Source organism: Aptenodytes patagonicus, chromosome 1, assembly GCF_965638725.1.
Source record: "Aptenodytes patagonicus chromosome 1, bAptPat1.pri.cur, whole genome shotgun sequence".
NCBI lineage: Eukaryota > Metazoa > Chordata > Aves > Sphenisciformes > Spheniscidae > Aptenodytes > Aptenodytes patagonicus.
In genome coordinates this window covers 152,929,086-152,953,955 of record NC_134949.1, presented here as the reverse complement: position 1 = coordinate 152,953,955, position 24,870 = coordinate 152,929,086, and the positions used below count along the sequence as shown (strand labels likewise).

Sequence of the window (24,870 nt, the reverse complement as noted above, 5' to 3'; positions counted from 1 at the left end):
TACATGTGTGTATATATATATATGTGCATACGTATGTGTGTGTGTGTGTGTGTGAGTTATTTTCATTGCTGATGGTAGGTTTATTCTTTCCCCCAGGAAAGAGTACCCACTCTTCTCTGGGTAAAAAACTGGCTGGATGGCCGGGCCCAAGGAGTTGTGGTGAATAGAGTTAAATCCAGTTGGAGGCCAGTCACAAGTGGTGTTCCCCAGGGCTCAGTATTGGGGCCAGTTCTGTTTAATATCTTGATCAATGATCTGGATGAGTGCACCCTCAGTAAGTTTGCAGATGACACCAAGTTGGGCGGGAGTGTTGATCTGCTCGAGGGTAGGAAGGCTCTGCAGAGGGACCTGGACAGGCTGGACCGATGGGCCCAGGCCAATTGTGTGAGGTTCAACAAGGCCAGGTGCCGGGTCCTGCCCTTCGGCCACAACAACCCCATGCAGCGCTACAGGCTTGGGGAAGAGTGGCTGGAAAGCTGCCTGGTGGAAAAGGACCTGGGGGTGCTGGTTGACAGCCGGCTGAACATGAGCCAGCAGTGTGCCCAGGCAGCCAAGAAGGCCAATGGCATCCTGGCCTGTATCAGAAATAGTGTGGCCAGCAGGAGTAGGGAAGTGATTGTGCCCCTGTACTCGGCACTGGTGAGGCCGCACCTCGAATACTGTGTTCCGTTTTGGGCCCCTCACTACAAGAAGGACGTTGAGGTGCTGGAGCGTGTCCAGAGAAGGGCAACGAGGCTGGTGAGGGGTCTGGAGCACAAGTCTTCTGAGGAGCGGCTGAGGGAACTGGGGTTGTTTAGCCTGGAGAAAAGGAGGCTGAGGGGAGACCTCATCGGGTCTCTACAGCTACCTGAAAGGAGGTTGTAGCGAGGCGGGTGTCGGTCTCTTCTCCCAAGTGACAAGCGATAGGACGAGAGGAAACGGCCTCAAGTTGAGCCAGGGGAAGTTTAGATTGGATATTAGGAAAAATTTCTTCACCAAAAGCATTGTCAAGCATTGGACCAGGCTGCCCAGGGAAGTGGTTGAGTCCCCATCCCTGGAGGTATTTAAAAGACGTGTAGGTGTGGTGCTTAGGGACATGGTTTGGTGGTGGACTTGGCAGTGCTAGGTTAACAGTTGGACTTGATGATCTTAAAGGTCTTTTCCAACCTAAACGATTCTATGACTCTATGATTCAAAGTGGCTATTAGAGAACATTCTGGCCTTATTAAAGTTATACGAGGGTGTTGCCTTAAAAGTAATGAACATCTTTTAAATAGACTAAGAAACGACTTTTAAATAGTTTAAAAAGCTAAGAGTATTTTAAGCTCCTTTGAACTTCCCTTTGAAATGCAGACTAGGATAATAGAGAAAATATTTTGCACTGCTGGAAGCATTTGAAATGAGTATTTAAATTACCAGAAGACTTCAGCTTAGAGTTTTTTAAAGCAGTAATATATGTTTTAAGTAATTTCTTGCTCGTTTCTTCTTTTTGTCACTTACGAGCAGTAATCACAAGCAGACACATACTGTGTCTTCTGTAACCGAACACATTGAAGAGCTGAGTACTACTCTTAGCAGGAGGCCGTGCTGTGCTTCAGAAGAGCCAGCACTGACACCACGTTGGCAAACCTGGCAAACCACTGCTGACAGTCCATCCCAAAGGAAGAAGGCATTATATGCAGGTAAGACTAAAATGAACTGTAGTTGTTAGCAGAATTTATTCACTAACTTGAAAAGATCTGTTGAAAATAGCAAAAAGCATCCCTTGTTGTAGGAACAAATGAAGCCTTTGATGGTTTAAATAACCATCTTTCTGAAATTATAACTAACTTTTCTTCATTTTTACTTTTCAACCATTTTACTCATTTGACCCAAACAGACAGACAAATGTCTGCTCATTTATGCTTCATCACATGCCCTGCGATGAAAGGTTAACTATTTTGACAGAATGTCTTAAAAGCTCTGCAAGCAGTTTTTCAATAGTAGATATTAAACCCTTATTTCTTTTTATTCTGAATAAGTACATCATTGGCAAGAATGAAGAGCTGATTTATGTTTCACTAGTTACAGCATTACTTACACTAATATTTCTCTTTACTACACCTGTAACACTACGTTTCTCTTTGAAGTATCCTGTGTATGCGGTCTGAAACCAAGTTTACCTGCCTGATGTGAAAGAAGTCTTCATCGTTGGGAAAGTGCAAAGTACAAATTAGCGCTGAAGTAATTTCATGTTTGAGGTCGTGTGTAGGCAGTCCCTTAAAAATTGGGACTGGATACCAAAGAGGAACTCAAAAATCCCAGGCATGTATTTGAGCAGTAAGTCAGATCTTCCTTTCTTTCCCTTTCAAAACCTACAGAGCAAACAAAGACGAGTCTGCTACGAATCCTGAGCCATAGTGTGAAATCTAGGGAAGAAAGCCCAGAGGAAGGAGTATCTCCTGAAAAAAAGAGTTTTTCTGTCAAAAAGAGGATGAAATGTACAACCATTTTCAAAGGCAAGTTGACAGAACAGGAAGCTCTGGGTGGGGCAGGCGATAACATTTCTCCTGCTGCGTTTGTAACTAATAGCACCTCATTTGAGGCAAAACTGTGCAGACCTGCAGTACAAAGGACCAGAACGCAACAGAGATGCAGAGAGCTGGACATGCAGGAGGGTATTGTAACAAGGTCCTTACAGCTGCAGCCAGGCTCCTGCCAGTGCCCAAACTATTTAGTTTACAACAGCTTAGTTATGTCCACAGTATGCGGCAGCTGTGATACAGCTATGCCTTAGTCTGCTGATAGGAGATCACAGTTGCTTCTTATCAACAGAATAAATAGATCTTGAAAATCTTGTTATGATACAATAATAGATTGTTGTTGTGATACAGTAATTTGTAGTTATGTTCAATGTTGAACATAAAAAAAAAGCTTAAAGCTGAGAGTGGTGGTTCTAATTCTGTGGTACCAGTGTAAAAGGAGGTTGCACTTTATTAATAAGCTTAGACTTGCAAAAAACATGCTCTCTGGGACAGATGCATATGTAGAGACAAAAGTATTTCCAGTGGGGCTTGGATATACATCCAGATAGTTTTCATTTCTCTCAGTAATTCATGCAACTCTGAAATTAATGATAGGTCCTCTAAGTTGTTCTAAAACCTCACCTACGATACTTAAACATGTTTGACTTTTCTACATTTCAGCATCTTAGTTTTAATTCTTTATATACCTTTTATACAGATGTTCATAGTGGTATACCTTAAAGTAGCCACTCCTGGCCGTCTCATTAGTGATAGTACTTGGTATCACATCTTGAATTGGGGAATAAACTGGTTAATCTTTCTTTTTGGATTATAAGAAATAAATGCATACAAAGTTCAATTTAAAAAAAAATATTAAATTATTCCCCACCTTTTTTATAAATGTCCTCATTGATTAATTAGGGCTCATGAGGCATATAGTAACACTGTTACTATTGATCAAGCACCAAGAAACACAGGAAACATAATTCTCATTGATTAATTTAGCAACTGAAATAGGCATTATTGTGTAGTCTTTGTGACACTACTAGAAGGCTCAAGTAACAAAATGATGCTATTATATGTCAGCTTATTTATGTATACTTTTGTGTGCACAAAAACTGTGAGATAATGAAATGCAAATGTTTTATTTTAGATCTGAAAATGCAGAAAGCTGTGAAAAGGACATCTAAAAGGTATGTGCATGCATATACAGATACATCACAAAAATTACAGTTTATATTTTTCTTCAGTCATTTCAAACTTCTCAAATGTATTTCTACCTTGTGCTACGTCTTACAGTTTCTTTTTTCTAGTTCTCTAGATATGTCTTCAGCTCTTTGGTTAAAGACTCATGGCTTGGTTGCTAGGCGACTCACCATCATGGATGCCTTAGCTCCTACAGCTGTCCCTCATGGTACCAAATACATCCCAGTTCTGGACAAGCATGTAGTTTCTAAAGTATTTGATGAGGTAAAACTCTTACGCTGTTTCAAAGCAAACATAAAACTTGGCACTGTTTTCAAAATGATTTTTTAATTAATTTCTATAAATGTCATAATTGCATTCTCTAGTGTTCATTGTAGATGGCTGATGTGCCCTAAATGTATAATGCATATCTGAATGTTCATTCATGCATCAGTAAGAAGATAAAACTGACAGTTAATAGTATTTCTTGCAGACTTTACTCTTAAGTTTTAGAGCTATATGTTTTTCTTTCACAGTTACCAGTTGATGGCAGTGTGCAGCCATCAGGTGTTCAGCAATTTCTGGAGCACCACAGCCTCTACTGATACATATTAATTCACTGGAGTATGTATTTTAGGTACATAAAGTCATTTGGAAAACTGTGCAGGTGCACAGTTTGTGGATTTGTGCATTCTCAAGGTTTACATGTGTCCACTAAGACATTTTGAAAAGTATTGGAATTCAGTAATTAAAAATTAATTCTGACAGGTGTAGACAATTGTGAGATTGTGCAAAATTCATGATGAATTCTGTATCATGAAGCTGTAATTGCCATTCCACTTAAAGGTAATCCATTTTGTGGCAACTTGCTCTAATTCTTCTTGTGTGATGCATCCTATGAAAGTCCTATGAATATGCTGCAGCTCATTTTAACTAATAAAAACTGTTTCTTTAAACAATACTCAAAGAAAAAGCTGAACAGCATCTGTTTAAACAATAAGGGGTGAGCAAGTGTTTTGGAATAGAATGTGATATAGAGCTAAGTAAAATATTTATAACAAATGTACACATTTGTAGATTCTAAAGTTTTCATGTTTGTTTTTTAAATTCGGGAATGGGAATTTTTGCTATAGCATGCAGATTGTGGAAGCAAAACCAGATCCTCTGTTTTAGTAAAACCAAGTCAAAACCAAGATCTTCAAGGATTTTTTTGAAGTGTGAGATTTTTTTTGGTATGCAATAAAAAAATGTTTTTTTGCATCAAAAACATTTAAAAATGTACATTTTAACATTTCAGATGTAAAATAGCCATTTAAAAAAAAATCAGATATTCAATGATTACTAAACTATACAAAACAATCTACTGTAAGTGAAATGTCAAACAAAAGACGCTGTGACTTTCACATAACTCTTACGTCCAATTTCTGAGCAGTCACTTTTTTCCCATCTTCTTCTGAATCCACCTACTAAGTAGAGCTCTTTCTGCCATGGTTCTAAATGAAGACTCCTTCGAATCCTTTCCAGACAATCCTGAGCTGCATTTGAACTGCTATTTGCAAAAACAGTAGTCTCTAAAACAATGGTCTTTGAAAATCGTCAAAGCTATAATTCAGCAAGTGCTATGTACAGGTAATTTTTAATGACAGTTCATGGGAGCTTATGGTAGTCTAGTTCAGGGCTGAATTAAGTTCAGTGTTCTTAGAATGAACAGCTGCGGTACAGAATCCATGGGCTTTCTTTAGTTTCAGGGATATAAACACAATATATCATTTTTACCACCTTTTTGTACCTGCTAATCCCCATTAGTTGTATAGAGACACTCAGTTTCTCAGGCAGTGGAAAATTATTGTTCTATGTGTAGAGGCGTGGATTTTTCTGGATCTGAAGCAGACTATAGAAAGGAAAAAGAAGGTTGGGGGTTGCACACAAGGTGGAACCAGTAGAATTTATGAGCTATGGAACCCACTCTCCCTCAAGGTTCATGCCAGCATGTCAAGGAAAAGCAGAAAATAGGTTCTGAGACTAGACATAGAGCTTGAATAGGAGACATTAACAAATTGATTAAGAATCTTGATTATTCCAGTACTTCAGAAGACTTCATTGAAGATAATAATGTACAGACTTTTTTGCATTCTTCCTTCTGAGATTGTAGTTTTCTTGGTGTGGAATGCAGACATCCTTGTTTGCTGCTCTGGGAATAGTATAATTTTTATTTTCGGCCTTTGCTAGCAGTGATGATGGAGTAACTATGAACAGTTTTCTCACCTTGGAGATGCAGCAAGCAAAAGGTTTCCATGACAACTGTTAACAAGAGGTTGACCTGTTGTTTTCCGTTCTACGTGACCTGTCAGTTTCACCTGGGTTGTTTCAAAGAGATTGATTCATTAAATTACCCATCAGATTCATATCCAGAAAAAAAAATGGGTTTGGGGGCTTGTCTAAATTATGCTATGGTAGCTCTGGAGCAAAACTTCCCTATAGAACCATGTGAGTATCTGTTGCAGATTGTGGCATCTTAAGTACAGCTTTGCAAGTCACACAGTTTTGACTCAATGCTTTGCTAAAAAGAATCAAGTTCAGATTCAGCCAACCAAAATATCTTGTTCGGTCTAAAATAAGAAAGATTTTTCTAGGGTTATTGTACCTTGTTTTTTTCTTTAAAAATTTGAGATTTTGGTTTTGAAATAAAAGCCATTTTGAAACAAGTAAATTCTTTTGATATGAAAGTTTAAGTATTTAATTTAGAAAATGACAAAACATTTTGACACTAAAAAAGCTTCCCTGTGATTTCTTTCAGCTGAATCTGTCAAATTTCACTTGTCTTCGTGAGCAGTTTTCATTGCTCTCAAAGTATGCATAATATTTCAAGTTTACTATTTGCTAAGAACACATTCCATTCCGGTTTTATTCTTCAATACTGTAATAATGTGTTTATGTTTGCCTGCCCCTCATATTCTATTCAAAGTGTTATATGAACTGTATTAAATATTCATTTTGCAAACGATGCTGTTTGTACTTGGGTTACTCTAGGAATTTGTGAGGGAATGTAGGATAGAGCTTCTACATGGTGAAGCCCTGCTGAACTTCTATAAACTTGGTTTGAGTAACACAGCAGACAACAACCGTGGCAGTATGGAACTGGAAGAGGGGTACTTTCAGTTCCTTGCCTTTCAGCTTTCAAACTCCACCTGGAAATGGCAGGTAGCCAGATTTCATGGCTCACAGTTCTGGGCAGAGATTTATCTCATCTGTGTCTGGCAAGATACTTCATTGACATGTTCCCATTAACTTTAGCTTCTAAGCGATCTTAAGATTAATTTGAGGAGCTTTGATGTGGTCTGGCACTGGTGTGACACAGATTTCTTAATCAGAGAGGAGACATCCTCAGAAAGAGAGGGGAATATGAAGTCACACCACTGCTCCTGAAAAAAATGGTCATACAGCAGTAATTTGGAATCCAGCTAGGCTGTGATGATTCAAACACAAATAAAACATCACTGAAAAATGTTCTCAATTAAAGAAGTCTTTTTATTGTTTTATTTTCTGATTCCTTGACTTATTCCCCCAACAGGGCTTTTAGTTTTATTTAAATTGAACCTCATCCATCTTTTTGTCATCTATATCCTGATCTCAGACAGGCATTTGGAGAAACTTCCCACTCAACCATATGTGTTGAAGACAGTTTTGGGGAGAGTAACATTCTCCGTCTTCTCCATTTCTTTCTTGGATTTTTTCTGTTTATAATCATCATCAGGACATTGATATATAAAACAGATTTTCTTCTACGAACTGCTGAGTAATTTAAGAGGCTGAAGGATGGTGGGACTTTGGACTGAGAGATGGGAAGGCATCTTTCCTCCTTTCTGTCATCCTTTTCTACCCTTTTCTCTGCCTTTTGAAGATCTACTTGTAAGTGTATGACTTTCTATTTTATAATGAAGTTCACTTATGTAGATGCTGTATTGTGAGATTTGAAAGGTATTTCCTGATTCTGACCAACCTGGTTAGGTTCCTAAGCCTTGTTGTGGTTAATTAAGACTAGTTTCAGTGAGCAATATCCACTTTGTTCACACTTTGGTGATCAGTGTGATGGTGAAAAATGTCTCTCTCCATCTTTAGTACTCTAATTCCTTAGAAAATATGGTCCTCCAGAATAAGAGTATTAAATACACTTAAATAAGTAACTATCACACCTGTATGCTAGAATGAGATGCTAATAAGTATAAGAGAGTGTTGGTTTAAAGCAGTACAATCTGGAATATGGTCATGATCTAGACACGCTTGTCTCCTGACCTACCCTTCCATTATTAGAGTGAATTTTTTGACAGTACTGATTTAGTTAGAATTAACTAGCAGTTAGGAATCTTAATTTGCAACTTCTGCATAAAGAGATGGTATCATTTCAGAAGATTTTATTAACAGGCTGGAAACCATGTCTTAATTCTGGCATTTCTTTGGGGTGCTCAGATCTTTCTTTCTGCGGCCTTACAGTGTTCCTTCTGTCTGTTCTGATCCTCAGACATGGACTCGTGGGCATTCAGGCATTCAGTTATTCTGGTGGAGAAAAAGTTGTATGATAAATGAAGTCTTTGTCTTTTATTGTATAATAGATGCTACCGTTGGCCCATGTTAGCAACGACAAGAAGCGGATCACACTAGTTAATCCTCAGGCAGTGAATCTTGATGCCTATAAAGAGAAGCTGAAACAAGCAATTAAATCCTATGAAAGGCAAGTCTACTCATCAGAAATTTATCATGTTTGCAGTCTAATTTCAGATTTTTCCTATGTAGTGGGTATTTGCTCACACGTGCCTTGCTCAATACTGGTAATTCTGCACATTGACACACTTTAATCCACCATCAGCCTGTAGGAGAAATGTTTATTTTCTTTAAAAAAAGATGCAGAATGAAAAAACAGATAATAAGCAGGGAGACAATAAATAACATTGATCATGTTATGTTTGTTCAATGACACATTAAAAAAATAATTTTTTTACTTTCTGAAAATAAACCTGAAAGCAGTCTTCCCTGGGGAGGAATCTCCCCTAAACATACAGTGGTAGCCAGACTTTTAACTTACAGTTAAGCTCCTAAATCCATAGACTGACATTTAAATTAGTGGCCTGCTTCTTGCTGCCAGCTGCCTAGCACTTAACTATGGATGCAAGAGTGTAACTGAGGCACCTGTAAGATACTGACAATTTTAATTTTTTTTTTTTTTGAGAGATATGTGTTGTGCTTATTAATTAGATGTTGATAAAAGCACATCAGAAGTAAACAGAACAGGGACATTAGATCTCTAAGTTATTTCTTTCCTTGATCTAACTTTTTTTGTGCATTTTTTTGAAGTAATGCAATTATTTGACTACTAACATCATTCAGTAACCTTATGAGAGCTTTGACTAGAATTGTTTTAATAAATGAGATATCTCTTCAGGCTGTATTCTAATAACATTTACAGATGTCATTATTTTATATGACCAAAAAACCCTTGCTGACAAATGTTTAGTCTTTGTTTTTTTGATGAATTCCACTGAGGCCTTTTAAGTTTTTTTTTTTCCTCTGTAGCTCTATGATCATACCAGTTCTTTTTAAAGCATGTAATAACTCTTTTTTTCATTCCCATTTCCTATTTCTAAATGTATCCATCTTTTGTGGTAAAAATCAAGAATTATGATTTGCAAATGCTGCTTGCTATGTCTAATATTAATGGAATTCAGTGAAGAAAAATCTATTGGTTTTGTGTGCTCTGCCACTGAGACAATACTGTTATTATCAGGAGATGAAGAACTCATAGAAATCTGGATTTGTCACTCATTTCGACAGAAGGTTCAATTAGTGTATTTCTGGTGGTGACTTCTGAAAAAATTCAAGTTTTTCATTGCTGTGCCATACCATTGAATATTTTACATTTACTGACTTCAATTTTGAGGGAAAGAAAAGTGTTTGCTGGTTAAACTCTGATGATCTTTTACTGACAGCATTTTCACAGCCTCCCTAAAACTTTGGTGATTGGGAGTACTGTTTACTTATGTTTACCCATAGAGGTCAATGAACCGGTGTATTTACAATGGTAGGACTGAGTTCCCTACTTCTGTGAAAAAGATGTATAGAAGAGAGATCTGCCTGAAGATCCTTATAATTGACAATGTAAAAAAGATTTCTCACTGCTTTTCCTCTACATGTGAAACAGCCACCCAGTCAAATTTATTTTGGTGTAAATGCCACAGTACTTTTCCAGTAATTGAATTTGCAAAGGCTGCAGTTCAGCTTTGTGAATAGTGTTTGGTCACAAATTTATTCTGACATCTATAGATGAGGCAATATGTCAGGGCATGAAGGTTTCAAGAACAGAAGCAAGCATGACAGTATCTTCCCCATACATAGATTGACCTTAGCCTCGGGTTAAGAGGGTAAAAAGTGGCGAGGGCAGAAATTTTGTTCTCTAGCAGAGAGAATATCCAGTATTGGAGGAGAAAAATGCTGGAAGCCTCAAAATGTGTATGATCTTGTATAGCCAGAGGCTTTTCCAAATAAGTTAGTTACAAGTGTGCACATTTAGAAGGCAGTGGAGCATGCTGAGACTGCAGATTGTGAATGAACTAAGTAATTTAAATTCTAAAAATGCTGGGGTTTGGTTCGTAGTAGATAAAATAAATCAACAAGAAATTCATATTCAAAATCTGGTGTTAATGAGCATGCACCAGTAAATCTAGCAAGACTGTTTGTCGTGGTTTAATCCCAGCTGGCAACTAAGCACCACCCAGCCGCTCGCTCACTCCCCGCAGTGGGATGAGCAAGACAATCGGAAGGGTAAAAGTGAGAAACCCTCGTGGGTTGAGATAAAGACAGTTTAATAAGTAAAGCAAAAGCTGCGCACGCAAGCAAAGCAAAACAAGGAATTCATTCACTGCTTCCCATCAGCGGGCAGGTGTTCAGCCATCTCCAGGACAGCAGGGCTCCATCACGCGTAACAGTGACTTGGGAAGACAAACGCTATCACTCTGAACATCCTTCCACTTTCTTCTTCTTCCCCCAGCTTTATATGCTGAGCATGACGTCATATGGTGTGGGATATCCCTTTGGTCAGTTGGGGTCAGCTGTCCCGGCTGTGTCCCCTCCCAGCTTCTTGTGCAGCCCCAGCGTGCTCGCTGGTGGGGTGGTGTGAGAAGCAGAAAAGGCCTTGACACTGTGCAAGCACTGCTCAGCAGTAACGAAAACATCCCTGTGTTATCAACGCTGTTTTCAGCACAAATCCGAAACACAGCCCCATATGAGCTACTATGAAGAAAATTAACCGTATCCCAGCCAAAACCAGCACACTGTTAAAAATCTAATGGTTACAATCTGAATTTTTCCTAACAATGAATTTGTTCCTGTATTTCCAAAGGAAGTTTGGAAATTTTTGTATAATTACGGCAATTAGGATCATCGGTAGAGGTTTGTTTCTATAGTATGAAATGAAGTAATTGAGTAATGGCTTAGTTGTTTGAGATGTTAACAGAGAAAACGTTAAGTTAGATGACCTAATAAGAGTTTACAATTTATGTCTAAAAAGCGAAGGCAGGAAGTTTAGCGGTGCTTTTAAAAGATCTCAGAACTGCATTGCTTTGGGATAATCAATTCTGTTTTCCTGTCAGTAGTTTTTCTTCATAGCCAGAGTTTAATGAAGTAGAAACCTGAATGGACAACTGAGGGGTTATCTTAGCAGAAAAAAAAATTAGCATTGCTCTCCATGTGTCTTCAGGCTACAGTTTTCTGAAACTGTTTGATCAGAGGAACTGTGCTTAGCTTAACTGGCATTTAATCAGTTTTGTTGTTTGATTTAGCTTGCTGGTGCTGAAAACAACCATCCATAGAAAATCCTGGCAGGAAGCAGCAGTGATTGCCATTAATCCTTCTATGACCCTGAAATAGTCATGTTGCTTGTTGATGGAAGACGCTGTTTTCCCATCTTCCCTTGCAGTTGATAATTTCATAGCTGAATGATAAGGATACAATTTGATGATACAGTGCTCTTGGAATACAAATCAGTGCAGATATCTTAATAAACTGTGATTATTTGCTAGTTTTGAGATGATCAGATGCACAAGGAACTGCATTCCCTCAAAAACTGCTTTGCTTTCTTTAATAGGCGCCTAAACCTAGTTATTTGGAGAGCACTATCTCAGGAGGAAAAAGACAAGTAAGCTATCACCTTTTGTGGTTTTCTAACTTACCTCTGAAAGGCTGGTCATAAATATTTGATACTTTTTTATCACTATTTCTGTAACCAACTGGTTTTATTTTCAAATATTTCATAACTATACCTTACTTTTAAAAATGTGTATGTGAAATGGAGTAATATTAAATTCTGGACCTCCTTCTTGCAGTGCTGATTATTTTTATAGGAAAGGACCTGCATTCCATTTGAATGGTGCTGGTCTATTCTTAATGTGTCAAGTGGCAGGGCCTTGGGAGGGTAGCATGTCATTGCCTTTGGCATCAAGGTGAATCTTCTCTCATCTGGTAACAAGCACTTCAGTGGCTGCTTTGTAAAGGTATAATAAGCACCTTTACAGCCTCTACTGGAGCTGTATATCACACTGGAAGTTTGTACTACTTTAACGAGCTTATTTCTGTTTATTGATTTAGAAAACTAGTGACTGTACAAACAGGACTGACATCAGTGAAGTTAATGTCTGTTTGCTTCAGAGAATAAAGTGAAGATCAATTAATGAAAGCTGAATGGGTGTGAAATATTCCTAGGCAGAAAAATGGGGATGAAAACTAGAATGCTTTTAAGAAGACTTAAGCTAATGAGCAAAAAATACACGGTTCTATCATCAAGGAGAACTAAAACCCCATTCTGGTGCAGAGAGGAAGTGAAAGCTGTTAAACAAAAGAACAGCATATAATTTAAAAAAAAGGAAGTAGATGTCTGTTGATAGCCAATGAGTTGTAGAGTATAGAAATTTGACAGGGTGGTATTCAAAATATTTTATTGTTGGTAACGTATGTCCAATTATGTATATAAGGAAAAAAAAAGTCCTAGCAATTGTACAGTCTGTTGCTAGAGGGGCATATTGAAATTGTTAATATTGGTGCATAGAAATTGAAATATTTGATCTATTTCTCTTCTAAATTTACAATTTGAATGATCACATTCAGGTATTACAAAAGAATGACAACATACTTTCAAAATTAGTAATCTGGAAGGAGAGAGTAATAAACAAAGTCTACTAACTTGGTCACAGGAGTCCTGAAGTAATTGGTTGAGGAGCTTTCTGGTTCACTAGCATGTATTAAAATGTTATCTCAGATACTAGGGAAGTTCAAATTTACTAGAGAAGTGGTAATATTGTGCTTGCGTTCAAAATGGTTGAGAGATCCAACTCAGGAGATAAGTTAGCTTGACATTGATTATAAATTAATAATGGATTCAGGTAATGGAGAACAAAATCTAAGTAAATAACTATACCGGTCAGGTTAATTTCAATACAGAGCAGTTCCTAGAGGAGTAGAGAGATAAGCAGTGACAAAGCGTAGGGCAATGTGGTAGGCATCACCATGGTTGTATGTGTTGGTAAGACAGACACTTAAATACTCTCCCCAGTTCTAGGTTTCACGGTTTTTTAAATGTTGGCAAAGCTGTAGAGAAGAGCCACAAAAGAGCTACTTTTTGAGTACTAAAAAGAAGTATGTTACTTCCAATTGGAGATGTAAAGAATTCTACCTGTTCTGGATTTTGGACGGTTCAGTTTGTTTGTTTTTTATCAACAAGATGACCGTATCTAATTCACCTTTTGGTTTATAAGTACCTAGAGTGCATAGCTTCAAACTGGCTCTTTAGTCTAGTGGACATTGACATAATCTGAACCATGGATGGAAGCAAACTGGTCACTGAGTGAAATTGAGCAGTGCAGGACTGACAGAGGAATAAACAGCAAGCGATTATCTCTTTTTTTTTGTGATCAGTAAAGACTGATGTGGCAAATCAGGACTTAATAGGTGTCTAGCGCCATTTTAGATTGTCTAGATGCTTGCCACTTCACCCTAGCTGCTGCTTCAGAAGGCCTGGGGATTTCCATAATTTCTCAGTCATATCTGCAAGTTATTTATTGATGCCTCGCATATTCTAGGACATCTAAAATGGCACCAGATATCTATGCTCAGCCACTTGAATTGCTCTGTAGATGTCTTTCTATGAGATATGGTTAAGCCAGATGTGATTGTTCAACTAAACACAACGGTAGCTGGATGAAACACAAGAACTTGTGGCATACAGACGATAGATTGGATGAATCTGACGTTTTATTCTGCCTTTACGCTTTGTGAGTCTTATTTGTAAAGTACTGATGAAATTGAAATTTTTCCTACTTGTGATTACTAATTTTGAAAATTTTTTTTTTTAAAGATTTAAAGAGGATGGGCCAGTTCAATATATGCAGCATAAAGAAGCGTTGCTGGAGGCTTTAGAGAATTTGGGATGGCCAGTTTCCTATGAAGATGTAATATTGTTAGAAGATGAGATACTGGCAGCATTAACATATATACAACAAGCCTCTGATCTTCAGGAAGCTGTCAAAAAGGAAACTGAGAAAAGCTCAGAATCACACATAAGCAACAATAAAAAGGTAATAGATTGGAAGGGTTTTTTTCCCCCCAGATGAAAAGATGGCAAGAAGAGGTGGGATTCAGCTTCATATTCGGACACTAAAATTTAGTTGTCCATAAAATGTAGGCATACATGAACTGGTGGCTAATCTCACAGTGTTGTGAACCGAGTCAGTGGCATCTGGAGCTCATCCTGAAGTGGACACCTACTTTTGGTGAGCCAGAGTGCTCTGTCCACTCCATTAATACATTAGCAGAAAGTAGTCTAGCTACTCTGAAACTGTGATTGAAATTTGTGATTTTTGATCGATATATATGTATGTCCCCCAGGTGAACCTCTGATTTTACCTGGAATGCTATTGAGAGATTTAATGAAATGCCTATGGAAATACATGAAGCAACAAGTATAAAAATAAGGCTAGTAAGTTATTTTAGGCTGCCCTATTGGAAGAGAGAATATACTTTTTCATTTTAGCTTTTTTTGTGGTGATATATATGGTCAGAAAACATATCTTAGTAACAATGTTGTATTCTCCTATTATTATTTTCACTCTTTCAGAACATTCTTGAAAATGAATTGGTTCTACCTTAATGGTTTTACCTTCAAGACATGAGTATGAATTCTCAGGGAAATGAAGAACAGACTTTTAAGTTTTTAAAAGCGATTTAATCTTCCCCAATTGAAAGATTTCTGTATACGCTATTGGTGCTTTAAAATTCAAAGTACTTCTCTGTGAAAAAACCAAACCATTTTTCTTATTCGGTTTCAAGTTTTTTCATCTAAAAGCTTCATCAAACAGTGCTGTACTGGGAGTGCTGCTGCCTCTGCAGAACTGCTGTCTAGGTAGAGTAGTACTATGATAATATTAAAATAAGCTCTCTAGGAAATTAATAAGAAAGAAAATCTTTTCTCAGACCTCTAAGTTCCAATAGAGGATAAGTAAAAACAAATAGAGAATTAATCATAAATCTCATATATTAATATATTCCTTTTCTTTTTCATTGTTTTATATCATTGGGTGAGGGAAACTACTCTTTGACTGAACTTGAAGGTGTGGTTGGCCTAGTTGCAGCGAATGCTGAGGAAAGTCCTATGCTTTGTATTATGTAGGAAATATAATCAAATGATCATAATAGTTCTTTTTTGCCCTGACCTGTGCATGTATACGTATACAAATATGTATATATATACACACACATACATCAATTTGAAGAGGTAAGCTAAGTGAAACTCAAATGAGCACAGTACAAACCTACACTCAGTTCTCGGCATACAAACTTACAAACCTATACAGTTCTCAGCAATGAATGGGAATGTACAATTGGAATTTACAACTGTAAATTATGCCAAGTATCCATATTCTCTGCTTACCAGAGTATACCAAAAATCTTTTGTTTTATTTGACATTCCTTGGCTGAGATATACCTCTCTTTTCATCGAGATCAACAATAGTTTTCATGATGAGCTGTGGCCTTTTACATGCTATGACAAAATTTATAAAAAATGATTTGTGTTAAATTGAATAGAATATATTATGATAGCACAGGCCATGTATGAAAATAAGCAATTATGGAAAGGATCACATTCAGTTTTCTGTAGTTTTTGAGATTTTTTTTGCATTAAGACTGTCCATCTGAAAACATTTTAATGTCTTCAAAAAACAGATGATCTTGATTCATTTTACATTAGTCTGAAAATATTACATTGCTAATACAGCTATTTTGATTATTGATTTACCTCTGCCCTATAATGGCCCAACACAAGAGCAGCAGAAACATGTTTATGTTTCACTTGTTGACTGTAATTTTACTGTTGCCTTGAAACAACCAAGGTGTTCTCTCAGACATGGTATGATTAACATTGTGCAATCACTTGTCCTGAGTCAACCTGCTTTAGGAGCCTAATCACCATCTTCAGTAATTGCTAATCTGCAACTGAAAGGCTTTACGAGTGAGAGGCAGAAGTGCAGATGTAATTAGAGTTCTGTTTATGTGGTGGAAAAAACAGTGAAAAAAACCAGAAAAATCTGGGGAGCCTTTTAAAAATGCTGTCGGAGGTTTTTCCAACTGTGATGTCTGTCTGCAAAATGGGTGTAAAAGATAAACTGCCGGCTGAAATACATTACAGCAAGGAAACAGCTGATATGGCATTGAATGAAAATTGTCATTGCAAGATGGTAGAAAAATCACAATTATCCTGGAGGTCTAATCAACAAAGCAGATTTTTAAATTTCCTGCTAATTTTTTTCACTAAATTCAAAATAAAACCCTTTAGTTTTTAGCTTTTAAGTGTTCCTAATTACCTTCACAACTCCTTAAAAGAATTAGTAATCCTTTTTGGATGTCCTTGCTATGAGAGCTTTCTGTTTAAGCCTACAACCGAATTAATGGGCTAGTTAGCCTCCCTCTGCTCTCTGACCTTCTCTGGGAGTTGTGTTCAGGCTGCTATGTTTGCACATATCTGTGAAAGGTAGGGTATGCCAGTGCCTTATTGGAGGAGAATGAAGTAGCTATCCATCTGCACAGGGCCGTGAGATGACTGAAGACCTCTAGTGATGCAAGAAGTAAATGCTTTGGGAAATGAGCAAACACATTTAGTTATTATCTAATATAATATAGGCAAAATATAAAACACTGAACGTTGATGATTACCTAATTGGAGGGCTAATTGTAGACTGTATTTTACTCAGTTTACTCAGTTCCTTTTGCTGTCCAGATTAAAGCATGGGTTGACAAAAATGTTCCTCTTCAGGCTGGCACTCAGCTTTCACCTAAAGATATTAAAAATGAAGAATGCATCATTTGCTTTGTTTTTTTCTAATAAGTAACTGCTTTGACTTAAAATATTGTATCTGTTTTCTATTTTGAACTTGTCAGGCATAACAGTCAGCCATCATTTCTTATGTTTTTTTCTCACTGAATTATAAAGCTGTTTACAACATAATGTCACCGAGTAAAAGGAATTGTTCAGGGTCCCCTACCCACTTCTCATTAGACAACCTCAGGTCTACTGGGGTCATGGCGTTACTCTTCTCAAAGCATGATAGCTTCCCGGACAGTTTGGTGCATTCCATTAATGGCCGTAACATTTTCACGTAAAGTGTTTCTTTCCCCAGCATTATAATCTGGCCTTTGAGAGTGATGGAGAACATTTCCTCTCGTACTAAATATTTCTGTTTCTGCATATGAATGTACTTCAGATTCTGCAGAGAAATAAAGCTGCATTCATTGCTAAGGATGAACTCTCATTAAGAATATACTTTGAAAAGTACTGTGTTTCCCTCAGGATGAGCTCGAACGTGCAAGGCTTACGCTTGTTTGTGACCCTGCTGAACGGTCACCAATTGATTAAAAATTACTTAAAATGGTTAATAAGCATAATGTGTTTTGTAAAGCATGTTTATTTGGGTGGAAAGGGACCTCTAGTGGCTCATTGAGTCTGTTCTTTCTGAAAAATGTATTTCATATGCATTTATTATTTAATTATTCCTAATGAAATATTTATAGCTGAGACCTGATTCTTTACAAGAATGGAAATTCTGGATCTCCCTTTGCAGTTTATTCTATTTCCTGGTGTCCTAATCCTTACACTCCTCATTCTTCCTCACTGTTTAAGGATCACTAATCGCTGTCTGTTGATACCTTTTTCGCATTCATATATTTCCTAAACAGCTTGGTAAAACCCTGCCTTTGTTCTTGTGTCTTTTTAGGGAGACAAGGGAAAACAAGCATCCCAAATAGTGCAACAACAAAAAAGTTATAACTACCTAGAAATGTTTGGTCAAATTTTCCATCGTCATCAGTGAAGTAACCTGCTGGACAGACAGCATGTAGCTACAAAAAGTTAGGCTCTTTCATAAAAATGGACTGTGGTCTACACAGAATGGGCTTGTTGCCATTGACAGCCTGGGAAAAGCAGTGGTTGCTTGGCTCTGGAGGTGTCAGGGTTGTGAAAAGCCAAAGTTAGAGCCAAGATACATGGAGATCTGTGGTAGGCTTCCAATCTATTCTCACTTACAGTAGGAAAGTGCGAAAAGTAATCTCTCTCAAAGGGAATTTTAAAATGCAACAGGTATTGGCAGGGGGAAACAAAGTCTCCTTCACCTCATGTAGTTTAATGCATTGCCTTCAACAGAAGCAGAGCTGAACAGGGTGAAAATCCTCGAGAATCAGACGGGGCTCTTTCGTAATGAAAATACTGGAGAACGATATCCCAGAAATGGGTGCTCTGACAGTGTCTGGGTCAGTCGCGCTGAACACCTGAAAGCTGTGTGAGAGGTAGGGGAGACGGATTTGAATTTAGACAGTATTTCTGAGCCACCTGAATTCTGCAGGGCTCGGCGTCCTCATTGTGGATGCCTGTGCAGTCTTCAGTATTTGGATTAATGCAGAGTGCTGGAAGTTGCCCAAGTTATTAGTCAAGCATTACAAATTAGTTGATAATAAATATTCAGCAGCAGCTGTCCCTTTGGAGCCTGAGGAATTAAGTAAATGGTTTACCCAAATACCGTTTTGTGTCTGCGGAGCTATAAGTCTTTGCACTCAAATCAGCCTTCGTTAGGTTGTACTTCAAGCAGTCAGTTACATGCTGTGAAGAGCCTCTGGTTTAGACTGAGTCTGAAAAACAGTGTTGATATAATTTATATTCTATAGGGCTAAAGAATAAACTAGAAAAAAACCACATAGCTCCCATTTAAAATATCTCTTTGCTTTTGTGTGTGTGTGTTTTGCTTATTTTTAGGACTTTTTTTTTAGGGTTGTTTGTGATTTTTGAGTGGGAGATTCGAAAAAAAGAGTTTGTGATACAGTGAAACTGAGAACAAACAATTTAGTCAAAGTCATTCCCATCTTTTCCATCACTTTTGCCTGTTAGGGAAAATAGAGTATCAAAATCAAATATATCTTTTTAGGAAGCAAAATATTGTCAGACAAGGAAGCAGGTCATACGCACCCTAGCAAGCAGGGGTTTTTAGGAGTCTGTGAGTTATGGTTGTTTTTCAGAACAGAGTGTAGACATGTGGAAAAGTTTGAGATTTCAAGCTGTATGTTTTTGAGATTCAAAGGAACTGTATAAGTGATGGATGCTTGCAAATTGTTTACGAGGTAGGCTAATAAATGTGTTTTAAAAATTGATGGGGAAACAATGATTTATTTAACTTTGCATGCTTATAATTTATATTTAGAAGCATTATTGTGAGCAGTATGGAGAAAATAATAGACTTTTTCAAGAATTAATCTGCTATTGTTGTAGTAAATATAAATTGCATTGTTATTCTAGAGGATTATTAAAATGTACTTACAAAAATACTGGTGTTACAGACTTTTTAGTATTAGAAAGAAAATGTTTTTATATCATCAGTTTTCTTAATTTTCTCAGAAAAGCAAAATATAAAGTGTTCTTTCACATTCTGACATATACACATAATACCCTGATCCTCTTAAAACTTCCTGTAAGAGAGATGCCCTGAATGGGAAGAAATTCTTTCTTTTAGAAAAAAAGGGATTCAGGAACATGATTGACTTTGAAGGCAAATAAATAACACCGAGACTCCATAAAATGTTAATGTAAGATATAAAAGGCTTTAAGGCAAAAGAATAAGGTGACTGTAAAGTCACGTATGCAGAAGCTCAGAAAGCCCGACGGTATATTTTTACATAGAGCCACTTGTGATTTGTGAGCCTTTGACTATTTTTCACATATTGTGCTTCCCACAGCCCTGCCTCAGTTGTTGTGTGAGATCCATCATGCTTTTTGCATTCTTCGTTCGGTTACTACTAATTGCAGTCACTGACTTCAACTAGGAGTTGAGTCGGTCCACAGCCAGCCAGCCCCATTGGTATTTCTATTCTCACCATCCGGTGCGAGGTCCCCCAGACTTACTTATGAGCAACTCAACAGTAAGCTCTGGTGTTCTTTGTGGCTGTGGTACGTTACAGGAGCTGTAGTCTGGGGAGTTGCCCCCCAAAGAGGAGAATTAGTGTATGAAGAACCCAAACTAGCAGGGCAGAATGATGGACAGTGGCAGCTCTGGAAAATGTGGTTTCATATTTTGCTAAGCTGGAATGGTTTGAAACTGCTGAAAATTTTAATTTTGAATTTAGAGTTTGTAAAGAAACATTTTTTCCAGCCACTTCAAGATTTTATTTTAAATTTTTGATTCTGTATTTGATTTTTTTAATCAGTCATTCCATACAGCCAGGTACTTTTAATGAAAATAAGATTATTGCGAAGATCCATCTATCTGGACAAAATGGATGTGTATAGCACCTTCACTTATTCTGCAAAATAAGTTGATTTTTCCTTACCTTATTCTTGAATATGAGTTGTACAACTTTGTAAAATTTTTTCTAGGAAAATGGCAGCCAGAACCATAATTCATCAAGGTAAATTTCTGCCTGAACACTTGAAGATATAGGTATTGTTATGACCATGTAAAACAGGATTTTATAGTGAAAACTCTTAGATGATCTTATCCATGAGTACTTCCTGTAACATAGCTTCCTCTGTTTATAACTATTCTGAATGTTTAAAATAATTCCAGTTTACTTTGAATTACCTGCAGAGGTCATAACATTACGTTGCCTAAATTTTTAATTAATACCAAAGGATAGCTTGAGGCTGACTGGCTTAGTTGTTGTGGAAGAAATAATTGTATCAAATTACAGAGACTTGAAGAAGAAAGTGTGAAGTCAAAGTCTAAAAAAAGACAAAAAGGCCAAGTACTTGTGACTCACAAAAGCCAAAAGGTGATTGCAAGATCAGATGTCACAGGATTTTATTATCCAGGTATATATTTTTGTCCACATTTTAAATATTTTTTAGAGTTTATTAATACTGATAAAATACTAGTTTTGGTCATAATTAGCTACTTGTGCCTTAATCAGATTTAATATTACATGTGCATATTCATGAAAAAATGAATATATATCTTTTGTGTGCACATATATACATTTATAAAAAGACATACATTTTGTAAGGTTTGAAAGCAATGCTAATGTGCTTCTTATATTTATATATTTATATAAATAATAATATATATAATATATAAATACTAATATATATAATAAATATATATATAATAAATATATGTATTTATATAAGAAGATTATGGAAGGAAATCCTTTTAAGTAATTGAGTATCCAAGAGTATCAACCTATCCCTCTTTGATGTCTCCCTTGAATGTCTCTGTTGAGCATTTGGCAAAGGCCGAACTTTTGCACGTTCCAAGAATTCACTAAATGCTTCTGCCTTTTTGTTGAGTTTTGAGCCAGAATGATTACTAGGTAATATTGTGTTCTGTTGTTTCATAAAAAAAAGTGTGTGTGTGTGTGCTTATTTTTGTGTTACCTTTACTTTTTTTTTAATTACATATTTTTAACTAACTGTGGTAATACTTTCATTATGTCAACAGTCATCCACCTGATCAGCTTACAAATTTCAGACCTGGGCTTGAAAATTATTCTTTGTTTTATTTTTATGGCATTATTAAGAATGGTTACCAAGACTGTATTTTTTTCAGGTACAAATTTCTCTATTGCCCTAGCACAGCTTGCCCTAGCTAAATGAAAAGGAAGAATGTATAGTATAGATACATTTGATCTCAGTGATGTGTGACAGCCTATAGGATTTTTAAAGAAAATTTCCACAAGGGGTAAAAGAAAAATCATTTTAATATTTTATTATGTTGGTTTTTTAGGAACTGTGATAAAGAATATCAGTTCTACCTGTGCACTTGTTGACTTCAACAGTGGGGAGACCTGGATTGTACCTGTGAAGTTCGCTATACCTGTGGGAGGTGCTATGCCATGCCCGTATCTGCAGGTGAAAAGTCGTATTTTTTTATGACAGCAAATACGTATTTTTAATTTTGTTCATATGGTCACACATAGAATAAAGGATAGATGATTTTTTAATCTTTTAAATACATCTATTTATTTTGAAGAAGAGTTTTTAGTGATAGTAATATCATGCTATTTTCAACATGCTATTTTTCATGTTTGGAGCTTGTTTTCATTGTAATCCTATTCCTTTGTTTATTAGAATTCTATATTATTTTCTTTGTAAAATGTGAATATTTGGCCACGTATAGAAGAAAGGTGGGCTATCTACCAGCAGAATGATTGTTTCCTAGCACATAGATTATGAATCAAGGACAGCCTTGTATACACAATGCAGTGTACAGCAGGTTATAACCATTTGTCTTTCACAGCATATTTTAAATCCAGCAAATAACAGTAATGAAAAAAAAAAATTCTTATTCCATTTCTGGTTTTGTTCAAAATTTATCAGCTGACTATCTGTAATCACAGTTGTATTTTTCAAGTGATTCTTGTTTTACGTACGAGAGTAATGATGGATACAGAAAGGATACAGAATGAATACAGCTGTTTTGAATACAAAAAGCATTTTATAACTGTTTTGTTACACTTAAACCTAGACACGTGCCTTTTTTTCCCTTTGAAATGAAAGCAAATCCTGATCAGGTAGTTCCTGATATTCTGTAAGGGGACCATCCAGTTCTAGAGAAAATCTGCAGAATTTGATAGAAAATCCTGAGTTCTGTGTTCATTTTTAAATTGATTTTGTATAAGTCAGTTACATATGGAATTCTCTAAAATTCCCAAGGTTGGTTTAAAAGCTTACTAAAAAGATACAAATCTGTGTGAAGTTCAAGGGGCTGAAGGGTTGTAAGAGTTTCCTCATTCTGTTTGAATTGCTAGTTGAGCCCTGGTACATTTTGTAGGGCTCTGTCCTTTATTTTTGCTTTGTGTTCTCTCCCTGATTCAGTGGAAATTGTGAGTTATCAGTACATGCAAGGACCAAGTTCTTCTTCTTTTCTTTTAAAGATCCGTATTAAAGCATGGGAACATGTTAGAATGATGATTCATGTAAAAATACCTTAATATTTACCTTTTATGTCTTGTAAAACTTACAAGTTACACTGTTCTTGCAAACTGATGCTTTCCTGGTGTGCAGGTTGGAGACTATGTGTTTGCCAGAACTGGGACACAGACAGGAAATGAATATTATGCACCTGCCATTGTCATAGCAACACCAAAGAGGGTGGAAGCGGGTGATAAACTCTACACAGTTCTGCTGTTCAACAACAGGAAAGTAAGTAAACCTTGAAGATGATACCAATTTGGCAATGCTATTACCATTGTTCTGTTTCTGATGAGGCAGATATAATTTTCCAGGCTAATGAGCTCACTGTCCCAATCCCTGTCTCCAGCTAACCAAAGTAAATAAGATTTCAGGGCTCAATGAAGAGCTCATGTAATAGACATGAACCAAGAAATTCTGCAGGGTAATTTTTTCTTAAATTATACTCTGTTCTTTCCTCTTTAATCCATTCGGTCTTCAGTTCATTTCATTATGTTTGTTTGTTTGTTTGTTTGTTAGCCATTATGATAATCTTACTGTATTTTTCATAGTGCCTATTAAGAAAATGCACTTTGTACTTGAAACTTTTATCTTCATTATTTAGAGGCTGATTGCAGTTACATTAAAACAGTTGGCTTTTTATACATATATATATCTTCATTGTTTCTGAGATTTAGATTTAAATTAGATGAATGTTGATTGTATTATTGCAGGAACACTGTGTAAGAAGTGGGCTTATTAAAATCAGCCAGACGAAGTATGCCTTTTCCTGCCGGTACATAAGAATGGTGCAGATGGTGGATCATATGACGTGAGTATGCTTGAACCTAAAAATATAAAAGTTATTTTACGTGAATCCTAAATGTTGCACTTTGGGTTCAACTATGCTGTCAGATTTCCACATGTAGTACTCTAACTACAGTTGTTATGAACTGGCTTGCTCTACACATGCAACCAAGTGATTTGACCCACAAGCGTGTCAATCAGAAGAGCATTAACTGTCTGTCCTACCATTTTATTATAGAATCATAGAATCATTAAGGTTGGAAAAGACCTCTAAGATCATTGAATCCAACCATCAACCCAACACCACCATGCCCACTAAACCATGTCCCTAAGCGCCTCATCTACACGTCTCTTAAATACCTCCAGGGATGGGAACTCAACCACTTCCCTGGGCAGCCTGTTCCAATGTTTCACCACTCTTTCAGTAAAGACATTTTTCCTCACGTCCAATCTAAACCTCCCCTGGCTCAACTGGAGGCCATTTCCTCTTGTCCTATCGCTAGTTACTTGGGAGAAGAGACCGACACCCACCTCACTACAACCTCCTTTCAGGGAGTTGTAGAGAGTGATGAGGCCTGTCCAGGTCCCTCTGCAGAGCCTTCCCACCCTCGAGCAGATCAACACTCCCGCCCAACTTGGTGTCGCCCAGAAACTTACTGAGGGTGCACTCGATCCCCTCGTCCAGATCATTGATAAAGAGATTAAACAAGACCGGCCCCAAAACTGAGCCCTGGGGAACACCGCTCATGACCGGACGCCAACTGGATTGAACTCCATTCACCACAACTCTCTGGGCCCAGCCGCCCAGCCAGTTTTTTACCCAGCACAGAGTACACCTGTCTGAGCCATGAGCCGCCAGCTTCTCTAGGAGAATGCTGTGGGAGATGGTGTCAAACGCCTTACTGAAGTCCAGGTAGACCACATCCACAGCCTTTC

The 24,870-nt window shown here is 37.1% G+C and overlaps 1 protein-coding gene across 1 annotated transcript in view; it reads left to right on the top strand.

The window, feature by feature from the left end:
- Positions 1–24,870, top strand: part of VWA3B (von Willebrand factor A domain containing 3B) — a 77,893-nt gene that overhangs the window by 39,014 nt on the left and 14,009 nt on the right. The window contains exons 17-27 of the mRNA XM_076359101.1: positions 1,486–1,661; positions 2,340–2,477; positions 3,637–3,676; positions 3,797–3,953; positions 8,279–8,397; positions 11,803–11,853; positions 14,065–14,284; positions 20,931–21,051; positions 21,962–22,086; positions 23,242–23,379; positions 23,862–23,959. Of these exons, the coding sequence (XP_076215216.1) occupies positions 1,486–1,661; positions 2,340–2,477; positions 3,637–3,676; positions 3,797–3,953; positions 8,279–8,397; positions 11,803–11,853; positions 14,065–14,284; positions 20,931–21,051; positions 21,962–22,086; positions 23,242–23,379; positions 23,862–23,959 (1,383 nt within the window). The remainder of the gene's footprint in view (positions 1–1,485; positions 1,662–2,339; positions 2,478–3,636; positions 3,677–3,796; positions 3,954–8,278; positions 8,398–11,802; positions 11,854–14,064; positions 14,285–20,930; positions 21,052–21,961; positions 22,087–23,241; positions 23,380–23,861; positions 23,960–24,870) is intronic.